This window comes from Syngnathus scovelli, chromosome 1 (genome assembly GCF_024217435.2).
Source record: "Syngnathus scovelli strain Florida chromosome 1, RoL_Ssco_1.2, whole genome shotgun sequence".
NCBI lineage: Eukaryota > Metazoa > Chordata > Actinopteri > Syngnathiformes > Syngnathidae > Syngnathus > Syngnathus scovelli.
In genome coordinates, this window is record NC_090847.1 from 8,421,139 (window position 1) to 8,440,000 (window position 18,862).

Below are 18,862 nucleotides of genomic sequence, written 5' to 3' on the forward strand. Positions count from 1 at the left end.
TGTGACAACAACCACAAGTGTTCAATAAACCCACATTTAATTTTATTTCAAATTTATAGTTGGGGGGAAATTACATCTTTACAAGAGCTTGTTCGGAGATTTCAAACAAAGCGTTGATGATGGCAGACTAGCAGAGAATGCCTCATGAAAAAAGCCGTGGCCCCTTCTGTGAAACTTCAGCCTGCTTTGTACAGTCAACATGCATCTGGTCATTTAATGACACAGATGAATTGGGGGAGGTCCATATTTATGAACACTTATGTACAGGTCACTCGTTTAAAACAGGGTTCCCATGTTACGATTAAGTCTAAATCTTGCTTCATCTAATGATTCATATAGAGGTTAAAAAAAGTAAACTCAAGTGTCCATCTGCCAAACGTTTCTTTTACAATAGTAAAACAAAGCTAAGGCTTTCGAAAGTCTTCATTTCCCAGTAGCTCAATAGGTACTCTAAGGTCATTTTGGTCATGCATCTGGTTAAGCGAGAGGTTCAGCTAGTTGTTATGAGTACTTTCTAAGTGAAGGAATCACCAGGCTCTTCAATTACTACTGCAGTTGTGGGTAAAGATAAGATGAACAGTCATCTGATACACATGATGAGACTTCCGAGGATAGAAAATGCTCGAGGAAGAACTTCAAGAAATATTTATTTAATAAAATCCAAGACTTTCCAGGCTACTGGGAACCCTGCCCAAGGGGAGTTTTACATGAGTCCAGATTTCTACTCAATGATCCCATAGTGGCCATTCAACCAAAAAGAACAAAAAAAAAACAGGGGGGTACAGATGTTCCCACACAGAAGTGGCTTGAGGTCTTTTTGTTTGTGGTGTTATGTTTTAATCGTCCGTAAGATCCTGAACAAAAAGGACCTCGGAACGACTAAGTCCTGCCTCTTTCAGCGTGGGAGGGTTGGGCTGCTCCTCGGTCGGAAGGCAGGGTAGCACCCGGCGAGGGAAATTGGTGACGATCTGAAACTTCTCCGGGCTTTCTTTCAAGGAGAACAGGAAGTCATAGATTACCTGAGAAAGTAAAAACATAATGAATACATGATATATATTGTAGTAAAGACATTAACAACAGACTTGAAATAAAATGTGGGCCATCTTGTAACTATGTTTCAGGAAATTGAAAAATTAATTGAAAATAAATTTGACATAACACAGAGAAGATTTTTTGTTCACAACCTTGACAATTTGGAATGATTAAGAAAACTTTCCAGTACGCTGATAACGAGGTTGCTCTTCATTGGCCACGCAAAAGCCCATGAGATTATGGAAAAAATAAAGAACAGAAATCATGCACTAAAAATATTTTTAAAAAATCATATAATTACAATTTTACTCTACAATGGCAGCTCCACACTTTTATAAATTCAAAGGTATACGTATATATATATTTTTTTGCATGAATGTCAAGTGGTTAATTCAAACTTGGCTGCGAACATGAATTATTAAATAAAAAGAATCTTAAGTACTGGGTCCAGATTTGGCATACACAAAAGACATGCCCCCGAGTGTGGACTCACTGTAAGTGACTGCCCAAAGAGGAATCGTCTTTCCACCCGCGTGTCATTGGGCAACTTGAACACTATTTTGACACTTTCTGGATCGTCCGCAAGCGGCTCTGGTGGGAGACATTCAGACTTCCTCTCCTTCTCCTCTTCCAGTGTCTGGTGAAATACGATAGCAGTGTGACCCGGACTGTTCGTTTAATAGACCTTATGAGTCATGATGCACACAGTGAGACTCACTCGTCGTCTCCTCTCTTCTGCGAGAGCGCACTGCCGGACCTTCTCCTCCTCTTGCCTCCGTTGCTCCTCCTCTTCCCGCTTCTTTCGGTCCTTCTCCTGGTCGGCAAGAAGGGAGATACGGTACGCCATGTCTTGCTGTTCTCTTAGTGCTTGGGTCTGACTCCTCTCCTCTCTGAAAACATAAAACATTCACCCACAGTGAATCCTTGCTTTGACGCGGTTCATCTTTTGCACCTAACCTATATTGCAGAGGCAATATTTTGTACAGTACAGTACCTATACATACATACATACACATATATTACATATACATACATTAAGCGTTGTCACTAACAGCTTCTTGAAACAACCCTCATCATAAACATGAGGTTCAAACTAGAATTCAGTTTGAAATACAGTTAAAAAAAAAAAAACTCAATTGTGGTTTGCCCATTCGCAGTCCTATCTCATGTCAAGTAAAAGCATGCATCTGAATGTTGAGCTTTCAACTCTTGCACAGACTCTTGTTGAGTTGTTGCGCTATTGTCAGTACCGTTCAAGGCGCTCAGACGTCAGATACGTTTCGTTGGCATCCATAATGAAGGTGAGCTGACTGACAAAGTCCCCGGGCTGGATGAGACCCTCAAGGCGGCCGACGACTGTCATCTTGCGGTCCTTCAGCATGATCATGGCCAGGAATGGATAAGTGTTCTCGCGCAACGCTTGGGAAACTAAATGGAATGGACAAAAGCACTTAGGAGGTGACACTGCGACTTGCAGTTGATATTGTCACTGTGAAAATAAGACATGAACACACATCGGGGAAGTTTTAAAACATGTCAACCTTGTCTGTAAATTTCACCTCATTTTATACAATTGGCACAAATGTGTAACAGGCCAAGTCCTACAACAAGTAGTTTTTTTTTTTTTTTTTTTTTTTTTTTTTGCATTTTCAAATGTTGCCTAATTTTGGTCACAAGGGCCTGTAATTATTATGATTAGAGTTTATAGTGGAGGAGAACTGTACTGATTCAGACTCAGATAGAGTCCAACTTCGAGGAACAGTAGCAAAACCAAGAACACACTTTCCCAGATTCATACTTCCCTTTGTCCCCAACTGAAAACAACACACCGTCATTATTGCTGCTGAATGTTGAGTAAAATAGGACCAATTGTTTACCTCTGTAGCCCTCAGGCTTGCTTGTTGAGCATGCCCAGAACAGCATTCGAGTGTTGACGAAGGTTACCACCTCTTCTGTACATAATGTGGAGCTACAGAGTAACAGATGAGCACAAAATTAACCTCTTCTTAAAAAACAAAAAGGCTCATATGCTTTTAGAACCTTTGGAGACAACAAAATGCTAACAAGCATATTTTCCTGAGAAGGCTGAGGTCGTTTAATGTTTGTAATAGGCTACTGAGAACATTTTATCAGTCAGTGGTCTCCAGTGTCCTGTTCTTCGCCGTGGCCTGGTGGGGAGGCAACATCTGCTACCAGGCGGAACAAGCTAGTGAAGAAGGCCAGCTCTGTGGTGGGGACCAGGTTGGACAGCCTGGAGACGGTGGTCGAACAGAGGATGGGGGAAAAAACTGGCGGCCATGTTGGCCAATCCCTCCCATTTACTGCACATCGAGCTGACGGGGATGAGGAGCAAATTCAGCAACGGATTCGTCCTCCCCCGTCAGAGCACAAAGAGATTTGGACAGTCATTTATTCCAGCTGCACTCCGACTCTACAATCAGGCCCGCAGGCGCAGGGAGACCTGGAGCTAGAGACTTGGGACTTTTTATCTGCACATGATCCACTTTAGTAAACTACCAGCTTGCACTGCATGTTATTAGACCAGCAGTGTGTGATATTTATTGCATTGAGAACTCTGTTTTTTCTGTTGTCTTCTTCTTTTTTAAATGTCACGAGCTGTTTGACAACTAATTTTCCCCAGAGGGGACAATAAAGGTTTCAATCAATCAATCAATCAATCAATGAGACGCAAGCGTCAACATCATGTCTTTTGAACGGAGGTTTGATGGAAATTGGAATAAGAATCAAGACACGTACCGGCAAAACTCATCAGTGTCTTGATGATCGTCTCCATGAAGGTACACTAAAAGGTAGCGGAGCTCTCGTTTGGCATCATTTAATGCCTGTCAACATATAGAAGAGAAGTCATTATAAAATGGTGTGACACTAAACGATAGGATTTTCTAGGCCAAGACAGTTTATATACCTAATGTTAACGTACTTGCAGCCTTTTAAGCGTTCACTACCACAGTTTCACAGAATTCTCCCAAACAAGTGTGGTGTAAACAAGTCAGTAAATAGTAACAGTAATGCAAACAAAACTGTGGCATTATCACTTCAACTTTTCAAGTTTCAAATAATGGAATGTAAACACGGACTGCACTTCTAAAGTTCGGAACTTCTCTAGACACTATTAAATGAACGAAATATGTAGTCTCAAACGATGAACGAACGAAATGAAAGAAAGGTTTTTCAAATTTGTAGCCTTTGGTATTTGAAATTTGCATTCTACTACATTGCGATGTCAATGAAAATTGAAGTAACTGTTCACCCCTACAATCGACAAAATTCTTAACAATTCTGAGCAAGTGGCAATCAATTACTCAAGCAAGCAAATCTCTGAACTCACCTGGCTGTACGCTCCCTGGTAAAAAACAGGATGTGAGCGACCGTACTTTTCCTCAAAACTATGAATAAATGAAACAACATCCCCAACGGGGTCTGTAACACGACCACGGGGGTTCGGCCTCACAAACCGCAGCGCAAATCTGGAAGACAAAAGATAGCGCTTCTTTATGATATTTCCACAAGCCCCAGATACATGTCAATATGTGATTCTTCTTACCTGAATATGTCCAGAAGCGTGTAATACGTAAATCTGAAAGGTAGCATGATCAAGTAATAACTCCATCCCAACAAACCCTGAAATACAAAGTCAATTAAATCCATGAGTGTACAAACATTAAAACACTTTCATTTGGAAATCTTATCAGGGTGTTTAATTTTGGACTTGATGGGCACTCCAGAGACTTATTTGTATAAAATCAATAAAAAGTAATATTTTCCAATAAAAGACGACAGACCTACCCTGGGTTGTGGCCGGGAGACAATATAACTATATACTCTGTGGTCTGTTGTGTTGACCTCTAATGGTCTAGATGGCTGAGGGTTGAATACTCTGGGCACTCCTTCCTCCTCATTGATCCTATCTTGTACTGCAGCCTGAAAGACAAAAAAAAAAATTCAATTATGGCTCCTTACAAGAAAAGTCACATAATGACCACGCACAAAAAGTTTAGGAACATGGGGGGAAAAAAACTATGACCCCCAATGGCGGGATCATCATCATTGGTCACACTCAAATCTCTGCTACTGCTTGCTCATTGGATATGGTGTTTAAAATAGCATACAGTACATGTATTTAAGGCTATATTAAAAAAAAAAAAAAAAAATCTTAAGCTCTATGAAGGTGAGTTGTTCCAGTGCATATCTATACTAGGCCTAACTGTAGCCACAATAATTTAGATTTACAACGTTGAACATTATTATCTTCGTAAAGGCCAAATGTTTGTTGTTTGTGGCTCACATATATGTGGTGTGGGGAAATGTGTGACTTGTCAGTAAATGAAAGCTTTGACAGGTTACCTACCTCAATGTTCCAGTTATGCTGCTCTAATGTGCGTCGACATTGATCGATTGATTCCCAGCCAGTAAGATCCTGTCAGAAACAGAATAAACGCCAAACGGTACTTGACAAACTGCAAAATTAACATCAAACAACATTTCTATCACAAAGCAGCAACACACAAGTTAGCTAAGGAGATGCTAGTTCTCTAACTGCCCGTCGAGGAAACGGCACTGTGGTACGACGGCGGATTAAAGGATTGCGTTGGATCATTTTCATTATAATGACATGGAAAATGGCCAGAAATTACTTTAAAGACATGTGTTAAAACTTTAGTGACAGCTCGACGCTGACTATAGTGATAAACTGCACTCATCGAAAACAAGGAGACGGCGATGTAGTGAAACCAGAGCCAGGATCTGAGAAAAGCAAATCCAAACTAGTGTTTAATTGACACGGGGGCATTACGTCGGTGTCTCTGATAAAGACAATCGATCGTCTGCGATTCAGGTCAACTAAGTCCTCTTTAAAATGGGCTAACTTGTAAGATATGCAAGCTAATGCTAGCTTAGGTACCAACGTTAGCTCTGAAGTTGACCAATATCGAAGTTGTCTGTGTGAAGTAGCAGTGACCGTTTGGCCCGACGGTGCTAGTTGCTACTCGACGGGGACACCCCATTGCATGATGCCGCAAACAAAGTGGTTTTGGATCGTGTATTTGACGTCGTTTACCTGAAAATGTATGAGTTTTTCGTTCTGCGCCTGCGATAATTCAGGCTCGTCTGGCGCCGCCATCTTAGCTCGCCAATCACCTAGCCAGGCTCGGCAACGTCAAAGCAGGAATTCGCTGAACACGAGAACACGCTGCTGACACCTAGTGGCCTGGATGATAGAACTTTCCCACTAACCGCAAATCAACCCGAGGTAACTCATGTGTCAAAAATGTTTTTGATATTTTTTCTAATGCAACACATACATGAAAATTGGATCCATCAATTCGCAACATCACTTAACCTCGTCGAGGGTCACTAAAACCTTTCATAACTGAGTTGGGCGAAAGCCAGACTTCAACCAGAACTTGTTGCCAGTCAGAGGGCACATATAAACAATCATTCAAATACTCCACACAGGATGGCCAGAGCTGAGATTCAAACAGAGAACCTCGGTCAAAACTGGTTTTCTTTTTACATGTGATACATTATTGATATTTCTTGGGCACTGACATGCATTCATCATAGCCAGACGATAAGTGAACAGCATGACTCACTCATTTTATATTGTGTGCAACCTTCCAACTTTAATATTGTCCATCAAAAGCAGCCTCATACCTTTAATGGACTCGCCTACGTATTAACTCACGACTTGAAAAAATAATGGGGTAGTGTACAAATAACAGAAATAAAGTAGTTATTTAATTTCATTCACAATGCCTCATGGAGTCTGGAGTAATAACATTCACAATAGAGCACAGTGTAAAACTGAATGTTCCAATTTATTGCTGTGCCTCGTTACTTTTTTCCCTCCACCATAATGATGTGATAACCAAATTTGGTCTTGACAGGGGGGTCTGTGTAAACAGGCTTATCCATGGAAGAGACAGCCAAGTTGAAGGCAGCCTCTTGGAAAGGTCCAACCATGGATCCTCGCGTCATCCAACCCAGATCACCCTGCCCAAAACATGAAACAGCTAAAACAGCGGAAAGACATGAATTGGCACAATACTAAACTCGGTATAGCAGTTAATTCAAAGGACTTGAATTAAGGATGGTCTTACTCCTTGTCTCGCTTTGTCTTCACTGTATTGTGATGCGACTTCGCTGAAACGAACTCCCGCTTTCAATTTCTCCATGGCCTCCATGCATTTCCCATGTTTTTCGCAGAGGATGTGGCGAACCTGGGGAAAATGTGCATGTGACTACTTTGTCTTAGGTTACCAAAGTAAATAGAGCAATGGGATTTCAGACCTTTACAGCAGTGCCTCCTTTAGGCGTCTTCTCCTTCTTCTCAGCTTCTGCACTTCCCGATGCACCCCCTGAGCACAATATTCAGAAATGACGGTAATAAATAACAATGATAATAGTAATATCGCTGCAATAAGAACTAATATCACGCGATCTAGTGCAGAAGTAGGCTAACGTCGCTATAAAGAGAAAATTACACATTTTAAGAAAAAATGCACAACTAGGGGGGCACAAACCTTTGGCACCCTTGCTACCTTTGCCCTTTGGTGGCATTTCAAGAGACTGTTCGAAAAAATTTAAACTAGCGAGAAAGATGTAAACACTTTCGAGTACAGGCTCATGCTTTATTTCGTTTGCGCGTGCGCAGTGGACGTGTCTTCTTCTACTGCGAGGCATTGCTACTTTAAAGCCAGTTTATGTTTATTCTGCCCTCTAGTGTACAATGTCTTTGACGCACAAAATATTTTTTACTAAATATTTGAATGATTTTATTCTGTGGCTTTATATCCCTCCTAACCTGATCACAAATTTACAAAAAACAAACAAAAAGATAATTATGTGAATACTCAAAGCGTTTTATTTTACATAATTTAAATTCTACAATTTTTTTCCGACATGCTTCTTTTAGGTTTCATTAAAGTGTGGCATTTATAGTTGTTGTTCTGGATATAACGTTTAATCTTTTGAAACACACAAGATACATAAAATGAATGATTATGAGCCAAAAGCACACTAAAAGATTTACCTTTTAAGAGGGATACAAATGGTTAAACACCATAAACATTTATTAACACAACACAAAGAAACCTCTCAGTTTTCAGAGCGTCTGGTCTCCATAGCAACTACCACACAAAAGACCTTCCCATGCAGTCGTCTTGTCATAGGGCAGATGGCCCAACGGTTTTACTTGAGACAATGGACAAGTACGAGAAGGTGATGTGTTTGGGCCGAGGAGCATCAGGAGAGGTTTTCCTGATGAGACACGTTGAGTCGGAGAGGCTACACGCAGTCAAGAGAATCAAACTGGAGGGCGCTCGGACGCGGAGGGCTATTCTTCAAGAGGCGGAGATCATTAGGAAATTGAAGCAGCCTCACATAGTGAACTGCAATGAGGCTTTCGTGAGCCCTGATGACAGCTTTATTTATATTGTGATGGACTACTGTGATGGCGGGACATTAGATGACAGAGTCAAAGAGAGGAAACCTAGCGACTTCTTCGCAGAGAGTACTATCATGGGATGGTTTGTGCAGGTCGCTCTGGCTGTGAGTTACATACATGAAGTTAAAATACTTCACAGGGACATCAAAACCTCAAATGTGTTGCTAACAAAACAAGGCGTGGTGAAGTTGGGTGACTTTGGAGTATCCAAAATGATGACGAGCACAGCTGACATGGCCTCCACGTGTGTGGGAACTCCTTGCTACCTAAGCCCGGAACTCTGCCAGGATGTTCCTTACAGCTCCGAGTGTGACATCTGGGCTTTGGGCTGCCTGCTCTACGAGATCTGTGCTCTCACGCCTCCATTTGTAGCCTCCAACCTCCTCAGTCTCTTAAACAAGATCACCAAAGGAGAGTACGAACCGGTGCCTGAACTTTACTCTCAAAATGTTTCCTCTTTAATCCAAAGGATGTTAAACATTGAACGCCAAAACAGACCCAGTGCTGCCTGTATAGTTAACAGCTTCTTTGTGCAAGATCGCTTGCAGAATATTCGACGTAACGACACGCTGAATAACGATACGGATGTGGAGGAGGATGGTGCCTCTGCTGGTGGCTGCCTCTACCCTGACGACTTTGATGAGGACGAGGAGCGAAGTTTGTCTCCTTTGGAGGAACAGAGCCAATATTCGTTCTCATCAACAAGGACACATTCTGGTGAGCTTCTCGGTAATTGATAATGGAACATTTAAACGCGTAGGGCAGCGTTTCAGGATTTTTTTTTTCACATCAAGTAAAATGTCAAAAAAATACTTTCCTTTGCGTTGCATTTAAAAGTCAAAAGCAAAGTCAAGTAAAACAAATGGAGGCCAACAATATGTCCTATGCAGGCCCACGAGTCTAAACACGGTATTCTGCTTAAGATTGTGTGTGTGGAATTTGAGTTAAAGATAAAAATACATACACAGTTTATCATCATCATCATCCTCATCTCAGCCTTGTTCCTTTTGTGCAGACATACAGTAATACCATACAGCATACATTAAAACCCTTCTCATATTTATTGGCAAAGATAAAAACAAAGGAAATTTTTGCTGTAGTTATAAAAATGTAAAATTGTAGTTTCCGTTCATTATTGTTTGTTTTAGCACTTTTGTTTTTATTTATTTGCAAAAAATAATGAAATGACCTTAGTCCCATCTCTCACCTCAAGTCAGCTGAAGCTCACCTCTGACACTTAATGAGGATGGAAAATGGATGAATGGGGTTGACGTTAAGGCATTCAAATGCTTCCACATCACACTATATCTCAGTAAGATGAAGCTTAGACTTAGACTTAGACTTAGACTCAACTTTATTAAAAACTTATTGATTCCAGGAGAAATTTATGAACTAGCCCAACAACTCTTTGCATGTCTGATTTTATTAAGTATGACTCATCACTATGTGTGAACAGTATACAAATCTATTGTCATTTCCTGTAAGTGTAGATTTGTGTGTACTAATTAATGGTTTTCAGATTTGCGTAGCAAGTATTCTTTGAGAGGGGATGATTAGACCTTCTCTTCTTCATAATTGGCTTTCTGAATTTTGAACCCTGAAATAGAAGCTACCCAAGAGAAACTATCTAAGAGGTTTTGAAGGGGAACTCAAAAGTGTCTCAACAGAAACTAAAAGCTTCCCTTCAGGGGTGTTTTGCATGTGTGACCTTAACCTAAAAGTTTACTTGTCATAAATGTGGTGAATCTAATGGAAATGTGCACGAAACTACCAGTTCCTCAAAACTGCAACACTATGACACTCTAACAAGAATGTTTGTCTCTGTGCTATTAAAAACAGTAATGATGTATGCTTTGTCATACCGCACAATTTACATAAATGCCATGTCAGTGTTTCGAGAGTCCTAATTTGAATACAAGCACAGATACTGAAAATGTTCCTTGAAATCTTAAACCCCCTTAAATTTAAATTTAATTTTTTTGTTGTTGACAATCTCAAATCACCTTAGATTTAAATTTCCAATTTGTTAAATTTCAAATTTTGCGTTGACAAACTAATCCTTATTCTATCACAGTGTTTTCACAGTCTTGCCAGAATGTTACGGACCAATTGGAATATCCGGATGATTTTGAGGAAGATGAGGAAAAGGACGAGTGTGCAGAAGTGGCAAATGGAAATCACACTTCCGCTCTTGACTGCGATGATTCCCTGGTTGAGTTCCAGCTCTGTGATGCTGGAGGAATGCTCGTTACACTGAAGGCCTTAAAGGAGAAGGCCTAAAAATGCACATTTGAACAGACTGTAATATGTGGGTGTGGGTGTGGGTGTGCGCGTGCGTGTGCGTGTGCGTGTGCGTGTATGCATGCGTGTGTGCGTTTCAAACTATGTTCTATAGAACAAAAAAGGCATTTGAGGTCAGAGGCTCTTTTCAGAATGCATGTGACAGCATAACTTTGGAGGAATGCTCGTTACACTGAAGGCCTTAAAGGAGAAGGCCTAAAAATGCACATTTGAACAGACTGTAATATGTGGGTGTGGGTGTGCGCGTGCGTGTGCGTGTGCGTGTGCGTGTGTGTGTATGCATGCGTGTGTGCGTTTCAAACTATGTTCTATAGAACAAAAAAGGCATTTGAGGTCAGAGGCTCTTTTCAGAATGCATGTGACAGCATAACTTTGGAGCCAAACACACCACACGATATGTTGGTCCAAGTGAAGCATGAAACATTCATTTGTGCATTGACTCTAGATGTACTGTGACGAGGAGTAAATAATCATTCTTCTAGATGTACGATCTCACAGAGATAAGGTTGAGGACCGAAGCAAACATGGTACAGCATACGGATATGGCTGCAAAGTTGCAGAATTTTGATAGGAATTTAGGATGGGTAATTTAAATCTTTCTATGAGAGTTCTGGAGCATAAATCTCAATTTTCAAACATATGTGTAAACATTTTGTTGAGACATCTATACAAAACATTACCAATGTACTAAAGTGAACTCTGGTAGTTTTACTCAGGATTATGCCAGCCTAGATTTTGCATACGTTGCAATATTTACAATAAATTCACTAATATGAGACATGCGCCAACTTTTTCGGTTGTTATAGTTTATTCCCTTCTATTTGCATGAATTCCAGTTTATTTAAAAAAAACACTCTAATTTCCACCTCTCTTCCCCATTAATGAGGCTAATGCACAATGTTGTATTTTACATGGCTGCAGCTAATTATTATTTTAATAATTGATTCATCTGTCATTCATTTTGTTGATTAATTGATGAATCAGAAACATGCTTTAATTTCCACGCCTTTATTAAAATAATATGACATAATTTCAAATTGGCTGTGCAGCAAATACACAAATATCGATTATTAAAAAAAATCACCAATTACTTTAGTTGTCCATTAATCGATTATTTGTAACACCTCAAGTCTTTGATTATTACTCACTGGCATTGAATTACCATGGAAAGTCAACAGGTTTCGTCTAATTCAGCAACAAGTCGATCCCCTGAACATGCAGGTAATCTACATTCAACTGATTGTCCTACCTTTATGAAACATTTGAAATTAAAAATGGAAGCCAGAAAATGTCATGCGTCAAGTGTGGTCTCATTAGCTTGTCATAACTAACATGGATGATTTTGTGAAATATGAAGTGGGTGTATTTACTGGTACCAAAGCCAACACAACTGCAGATACAAATGGAAACCAGTCAACTCAAGTCAACTCAAACAACAGAAAAATGTCCTTTGCCACAAAAAGTACATGAATAGGTTTAAACACTATTGTATTTAGCTAGTCAAACACACGTACAGAAAAAAAAAAACAAGTTAGTCTCTGCAAATAATATAAGTAAATATCTGTTGCACTTTTACATAAAGGTATATGCAACTCTCATGTCTAAAAGAAAAAAATACTAAGATGGCTTAGTTGGTTTTGTATGTGCACACCAGCCTCAAGACTTGGGCATCTTAACGGAAATGTCAGATTGGTTAATCACCACACAATCTCTCAAGAGATTACGAAAATTACACCTATTTGCATAATACTTGTAAAAACATGCATTTCTGTTTCCATACGAACACCACTCATGGTAGTCATGTTTTCCCTTATGATCATCCGCTCCCACACAAAGCTGTCTGTGGTGGTGACACATGAGAGTTGGAGGGTTTCCCATGATTAGTTTGTGACGCTACGAGGGATCCACTTTTTTTGTATGAAGATTTAAAGTAGAAGCAATCGTCATTGTTTTGTAACCCATCATTTACAACATTTTTAGGACTGACTGACCAGCCAGTCATTTCCTTTTCTCACTATTCTAGTAGTGAGAAGCGGTCACCAAGGTCATCAAGAGTTGATGAGACCATTGCTTGACAACACGTTTCCAGTCCTTGAGTCCTTGAGTTACCAAGAAACACCAACAAAAACATGTTTTGCAATTGCATACGTATCTCCATTCCCTGTTTGAAGTGTCTGTCAAACAGTGTTTTTTCATTTGAGGCCGCAGCTCCACCATATACTTGACAATCAATATGTTGATTATCCAAACAAGCTGTTTGTCATCACTTTGTTTTAATGAAACAAATTTGGGACAGATGGATGAGAGTGCATTTTTGGAGAGTCCTGGTAGAAGTTACTTTTGCACCACATTTACCTCCATGATTACAGCAGAACTGTATAACCGTGTTTGTGATAGTGCATATGTCTAATTGCAGTTGTTTGCAGTATAAATTTACAAACAGTTAGCTGAAAATGTTCAAAAAACAAATGGTTAGGTAGTTCCATGGCTTCATGAAGCAATTATGGTTGAATTCAGTGAAGTCTTCCTCACAACAAGTGAAACTGTTCAGAGATGCCTTATCAAGTGAAAAATAAATCTTTACAAAACATGCATTGCTACTATTCTAATGTTTGTTGTATTGTTTTAGATTTCCCATTTGTATGAGGATTTGGACAATTCTTTAATGCACAGTAATGACCAAAACTCAAGTAAACGTTCCACACACAATATTATACATACCTTATTTTCCGTACTATAAGTCGCTACAGAGTATAAGTCGCACCAGCCATAAAATGCACAATAAAGAAGAAAAAAAACCATAAGTAAGTCGCACCGGAGTATAAGCCGCATTTTTGGAGGAAATTTATTTGACAAAGTCCAACACCAAGAACAGACATGAATAGGCAACAACAGGCTGACCGGTACAGTATGCTAACATTACATAAACACATGAACGAGAAACTGAGAATGTGCCTGACGTAACATATTAAGAGTTATTCAAATAACTATAGCATAAATAACATGCTAACAAGTTTATCGAACCATCCGTGTCACTCCAAATCATTAAATCCAACTAAATCTTCATCCTCGTGGTCACTTATAAACAACTCCGCTAACTCTGGAAGTACAAGATGCTTCCTCTATTACGTGGCTTACTTCAGACTCATCGTCAGTTGCAGTTCCAATTATTCCACAGGCCTAGAGCGCCCTCATGCAGTTTAGTGGGAAAATAACATGTGAAGTGATATAAAATGTGTTAATAATTTCACATATAAGTCGCTCCTGAGTATAAGTCGCACCTAACTATGAAACAAACTGCGACTTATAGTCCGGAAAATATGGTACATATGCAAAATGATGAAATAGATGATTCTGAGATGTATGAAAGTTGTGAAAAGTTTGTCACTAGATCCTGCAAATATCCCCCTCCTTACACGTGCCTTTCATCACTCATCAAACAGAATGCGTCAAGACAATTGCACCACAGTTGTTTCCAGGATGACATTCACATGCTACAGCCGAATTGCCAGTATCACAAAACAGCGACTCCTTGAATTAGTGTAAGAGAATATGGAGCAGTATTGGTAGTACAGTACAACACATTAAGACTTATTTGATTTGATATATTACTGTCACAAAGGTGCAGGCTTTTGCTTTTCTATTCAGTAATATATCATATGTGCAGGCTTTTGCTTTTCTATTCAGTAATATATCATATGTCATACTGAGAAAAGCAGAACTGAGTAATACTTTGATTCATGTTGGAGAATCACCTTAGGTCACGCACATCTTAGTGCATTTTTCTGTAGAATATTATGACTATAGGTCTTCATCTCTTCTTTGTGTGTAGGTCTTGTGTAAAAAATGCCTGGCTTGCACACCATCCAGCGACACGCATTCTCCCGCCTCAGTCTGATACTCTCTAATACTCTCTAATGGTATCCTAATTATGTGTTCCCAGGACTTGTGAATCTCTCAAATCTATTTGAAAAACATGAGACTCCCAGCCTTTACTACTTGCTTTCAAATAGTATTTACGAAGTCCCCTATGGCCTATTATTCATAAGCCAATAGATAACCACACAAAGTATTACTAAGTCACAGTCATCGCCAATAAAAGTTATATAATTGTAATGTGAACATGTTTTTTCACATGATTTTGAAGAAGTATGATGACAGGTGGGGAGTGATCTAAAAAAAAAAGCAGGTTTCCCATATATATATATATATATATATATATATATATATATATATATATATATATATATATATATATATATATATATATAAAAAAACTTTTCCTCACCCCCCGTGGGTGGTCTCTTTTTCCCTTCAAGCTCGGGTCCTCTACCAGAGGCCTGGGAGCTTGAGGGTTCTACGCAGTATCTTTGCTGTTCCTAGTACTGCACTTTTCTGGACTGAGATATCAGATGTTTTTCCTGGGATCTGTTTCAGCCACTCCTCCAGTTTGGGGGTTACTGCCCCTAGTGCTCCAATGACCACAGGTACCACTGAAGTCTTAACTCTCCAGGTCTTCTCCAGCTCTTCTCTGAGCTATTATATATTATATTATATATATATATATATATATATATATATATATATATATATATATATATATATATATATATATATATATATATATATATAATAGAATTAGCAATAGAATTCAAGCAATAGAATTGCTTAATGCTTGAAGAAAATGGTCCATCCATTTTATGGTCCATCACTTCTGGGTTGCGTTTTGGACAAAGTTAGACATTATTCGCAGAAATTGTACCTCTTAGTGTCACAATCTCGTCAGATGAGCGAGAGTGGTTGAACACGATCGGTGTGAAACGTGAACGGAAAATTGCGTCACTGACTCGGTAATGAACAGAAAGTCCCGCCTCCATCTAACGATCTCTGCTGATTGGTCGTTCGTGAAGATTCACATGTTGAGCAATTTTAATTATGACTACCTTTTCATTTTGAGGAGGTGTACATGGATGACATCACTGGTTTCCTTTTCCGCGATGATGTGGTGAATCAAATAAAATGGGCTGATGCCGTCATGGGAGTGAGTGGTCACACTTAAGACAAAGCTAATCTGTTTAGGAAGAGAGAGCGAGATAGACAAGAGTACAGTATGATGAAGTGCATGTTTGCCCTTGTCCTCCTGCTGCATTTCTGCTACAGTGTCAACTTCAACCTGAACAGCGAGATGATAGCTAGATTGGACAAACTCAACAAGCTCTACAGAGCCAAACAACTCAATATCACATCTGTAAGTATTTATTTTGTTGTTGCTTATCTGTCAGCAAAGGTGCAAGGACCATTTTGTGTATTACATTTTTTTGCACTTTATTACATGGACTGAGAGTACCATGACCTGGAAGTCAATTACTCCAGGCATGCATCCGTAATTTCTATGTTATGAACCAAATGTTTCTGTCCCTGCAGCCAGACGCAGTACGGGTGCCATCCGCGGGCATGCACAAAAACGCGGTGGGTTCTTTTTCTTTTCACTTTGCGGGGCGGGAGGGAAATAAAACCTGATGACACAACCCGGTCCATTTCAGGATTTCTGTGTGGATGTTTTCAACCACGAGCTGGGGCTTCTTCTCGCCAATGTGTCGGTGCACCACAAGAATGAGTACATCCTCACAGAGCTCCAGGCAATTCGGGAGAAACTCAGGCCTCGTCTTCCACAGGTTCGTTAGCAGAAACACAGTGTGTAAATGTCGTTTCTGGCATCTGCATCTCAACTCAACTTTATTTTGACGGCAATAAACATTACAGGATTTGTTATACAGGTGTGTTGTTTCATGCCAAAACACCCAAACAAATTTAGATTTTAATGAAAGTTGCTCTATTGTTTATAATGATGACACAACACAAGATTTCAAATTTTAGGTCAAATCAAAAAATTTTGTGAAGATTTACCTATTAGTTCCTGATATAGTATAAGCGCTTAAAGGAAGTCGGCCACGCCCTCAAAAATATACATCTCTTTGCATTATGTTGATCGAACATTCCCCTCATCCACAATAGAGTTGTGTTGAGACTGCACTCTATCTGCATTACTAGCGGCGAGCAACATGAAACCTGCTTTCCTCCTCCAGCCTGACCATCGGTGCGAAATGCGTCCGAACCCACAAAGCCTGTCGCCTTTCAAACCTTACTCACTTTTCCTGAAAAAGCTGAACGGAAGGAATTGATGAAGTATCCCAGGCAGCTGCAATGCAGTTACTGATTCCCTTTTTGACAAAGGACTTCAGACATCCAGCAGTCTTTTGCTAAGATATTAACATATAATGGAATCTTGTTGTTTTATTTATTTTATATAATATTTATTATTTCTATTAAGCTGTGGAATTTCATTCTATAATAAAACAACTATATTTAACACACAATAAAAAATATTTTTCTATATCTGTTGCTGTCTTTAAAGCAAAATATACCCATCCATCCGTTATCTGTACTGCTTGCACGCAGGCACGGGGAGAACGTGCAAACTCCACACAAGGAGGGCCGACATCCTCTGAACTGTGAGGCGGGCGCACTAACCAGTACCCCACCGTGCCACCCGTAAAATATATATATATATTTGTTATTATTGTCTATTTTTGTTTGTATTATTGTAAAGGGAGAAGAAAAAGTGTATTTTGCTTTAACTCCAACACAGAGAGCATAAATCTCCTTGTATCCATTTTAAGCATCTAGAATACAGCCGGAGTCACAATGCTGACATAGTGCGTGCTGACATGATCTCACACAACACACACACACACACACGTTGCAGCAGCACAGAAAGGCGAAGAGCTGAGTTTACATTCCTGTTTTAAAATGAACAAACAAGCCATGCTCTCAGCTAAAGGTGTTTCTTGTGCATATTTCTCATCCTCGCAATAAAACCAAGACTTTATTTTAATTCCCAGGAGAATGTGAAATATGTCGACACATGGCAGTGTGTGTGCATATTTCTTTAACATGACTTTTAGACATAACATAACATTTTATATACATGTCTTTTTCAAGTTGTAAGTGGTGGAATGAGGTTAGCTTACAACATTTACATTCAAAAGACCTGTGATAACAGTGTACAGGCTGTGGCATGTCCGGGCAATAAGTCACAGTTCCCCTTGTTATGTCTGTGTCGTGGGACACTCGATCAGCCAGCAACTTCCCTCAGCGACACCCCTTTCATCACTCTGTCACCGGCTTCCTCTTGTTACCTTATGTCAAACAATTTTTTTTCGCAGGCCGCATTGTAGTCATAGCTTTTTTCGGAGGGCCATTATGACTGTCAACCCAAATAAATGTATGAGCACCTCATATTATATACACTAAAAGCTACAAAACAAGCTGACAAATAACTAATTTTCAAATCAGATGAGTAAAAACTGGTCAAATATTAAAAAAAAAAAGATATTAAATGTGAAGACAATTTGCAGGCGGCTCGGTGGCACACTGGGTAGCACGTCCGCCTCACAGTTAGGAGGGTGCGGGTTCGATTCCACCTCCGGCCCTCCCTGTGTGGAGTTTGCATGTTCTCCCCGGGCCCGCGTGGGTTTTCTCCGGGCACTCCGGTTTCCTCCCACATTCCAAAAACATGCTTGGTAGGCCGATTGAAGACTCTAAATTGTCCCTAGGTGAGTGTGAGTGAGATTGGGTGTCTGTCTCTGTGTGCCCTGCGATTGGCTGGCAACCAGTTCAGGGTGTCCCCCGCCTACTGCCCGATGACGGCTGGGATAGGCTCCAGCACGCCCGCGACCCCCGTGGGGACTAAGCGGTTCAGAAAATGGATGGATGGATGGAAGGACAATTTGCAATTCTAGTAATGACACACGAATTTGATGCACAATTTGTCTTCGCGGGCCACATAAAATGATGTGGCGGGCCGTAGCTGGCCCCCAGGCCTTGAGTTTGACACCTGTGCCTTATGCATTTAAGCCCTGCCCGTGTGTTTCTCCCTGTTGGTGTCTACTGCAGTCTCCCATCTGTGTCTGCGCCTAGTGTTTCTGTCCTGCTCTTCCAGTTTCTCCCTGGTCTTGTTTGGAGGCTCACGGTCAGATTCTGTTCCGTGTCCGGGTGGACTTC

The 18,862-nt window shown here is 40.1% G+C and overlaps 3 protein-coding genes across 4 annotated transcripts; 1 reads left to right on the plus strand and 2 right to left on the minus strand.

Moving 5' to 3' along the window:
- Positions 1–20: 20 nt before the first annotated feature.
- On the minus strand, positions 21–6,262 carry faf2 (Fas associated factor family member 2). Its single transcript, XM_049746453.2, has 11 exons — positions 6,110–6,262; positions 5,402–5,470; positions 4,840–4,974; positions 4,598–4,674; positions 4,382–4,520; positions 3,790–3,875; positions 2,910–3,001; positions 2,283–2,460; positions 1,751–1,922; positions 1,526–1,669; positions 21–1,019 (listed from the first exon to the last, which is right to left on the minus strand). The coding sequence occupies exons 1-11, from the start codon at positions 6,170–6,172 to the stop codon at positions 837–839; spliced, it is 1,338 nt and encodes a 445-aa protein (XP_049602410.1). The 5' UTR covers positions 6,173–6,262; the 3' UTR covers positions 21–836.
- A 505-nt stretch (positions 6,263–6,767) lies between these two features.
- Positions 6,768–7,739, minus strand: pin4 (protein (peptidylprolyl cis/trans isomerase) NIMA-interacting, 4 (parvulin)). Its single transcript, XM_049746670.1, has 4 exons — positions 7,575–7,739; positions 7,342–7,409; positions 7,152–7,271; positions 6,768–7,044 (listed from the first exon to the last, which is right to left on the minus strand). The coding sequence occupies exons 1-4, from the start codon at positions 7,732–7,734 to the stop codon at positions 6,886–6,888; spliced, it is 507 nt and encodes a 168-aa protein (XP_049602627.1). The 5' UTR covers positions 7,735–7,739; the 3' UTR covers positions 6,768–6,885.
- A 201-nt stretch (positions 7,740–7,940) lies between these two features.
- On the plus strand, positions 7,941–13,390 carry nek12 (NIMA-related kinase 12). 2 transcript variants are annotated; one of them, XM_068650051.1, is made up of 2 exons: positions 7,941–9,214; positions 10,583–10,759. In XM_068650051.1, the coding sequence occupies exons 1-2, from the start codon at positions 8,203–8,205 to the stop codon at positions 10,621–10,623; spliced, it is 1,053 nt and encodes a 350-aa protein (XP_068506152.1). In that variant the 5' UTR covers positions 7,941–8,202; the 3' UTR covers positions 10,624–10,759. The 2 variants fall into 2 exon arrangements, with proteins under 2 accessions (XP_068506152.1, XP_049602455.1); XM_049746498.2 differs by having other exon boundaries at positions 7,974–9,214; positions 10,572–13,390.
- Positions 13,391–18,862: the final 5,472 nt, after the last annotated feature.

Bases quoted from the DNA above. Each gene is read 5' to 3' on its own strand.
- pin4 (XM_049746670.1), bottom strand. From the start codon at position 7,734: ATGCCTCGCAGTAGAAGAAGACACGTCCACTGCGCACGCGCAAACGAA. The intron at 7,272-7,341 runs GTCTGAAATCCC...CATTTTCCCCAG, and splicing joins AAGGAGGCACTGCTGTAAAG to GTTCGCCACATCCTCTGCGA. The intron at 7,045-7,151 runs GTAAGACCATCC...TGTTTTGGGCAG, and splicing joins AAGACAAAGCGAGACAAGGA to GGTGATCTGGGTTGGATGAC.
- nek12 (XM_049746498.2), top strand. From the start codon at position 8,203: ATGCAGTCGTCTTGTCATAGGGCAGATGGCCCAACGGTTTTACTTGAG. The intron at 9,215-10,571 runs GTGAGCTTCTCG...ATTCTATCACAG, and splicing joins ATCAACAAGGACACATTCTG to TGTTTTCACAGTCTTGCCAG.
- faf2 (XM_049746453.2), bottom strand. From the start codon at position 6,172: ATGGCGGCGCCAGACGAGCCTGAATTATCGCAGGCGCAGAACGAAAAA. The intron at 3,876-4,381 runs GTGAGTTCAGAG...ATATGTTGACAG, and splicing joins ACCAGGGAGCGTACAGCCAG to GCATTAAATGATGCCAAACG. The intron at 1,923-2,282 runs GTACTGACAATA...TTATGTTTTCAG, and splicing joins ACGTCTGAGCGCCTTGAACG to AGAGGAGAGGAGTCAGACCC.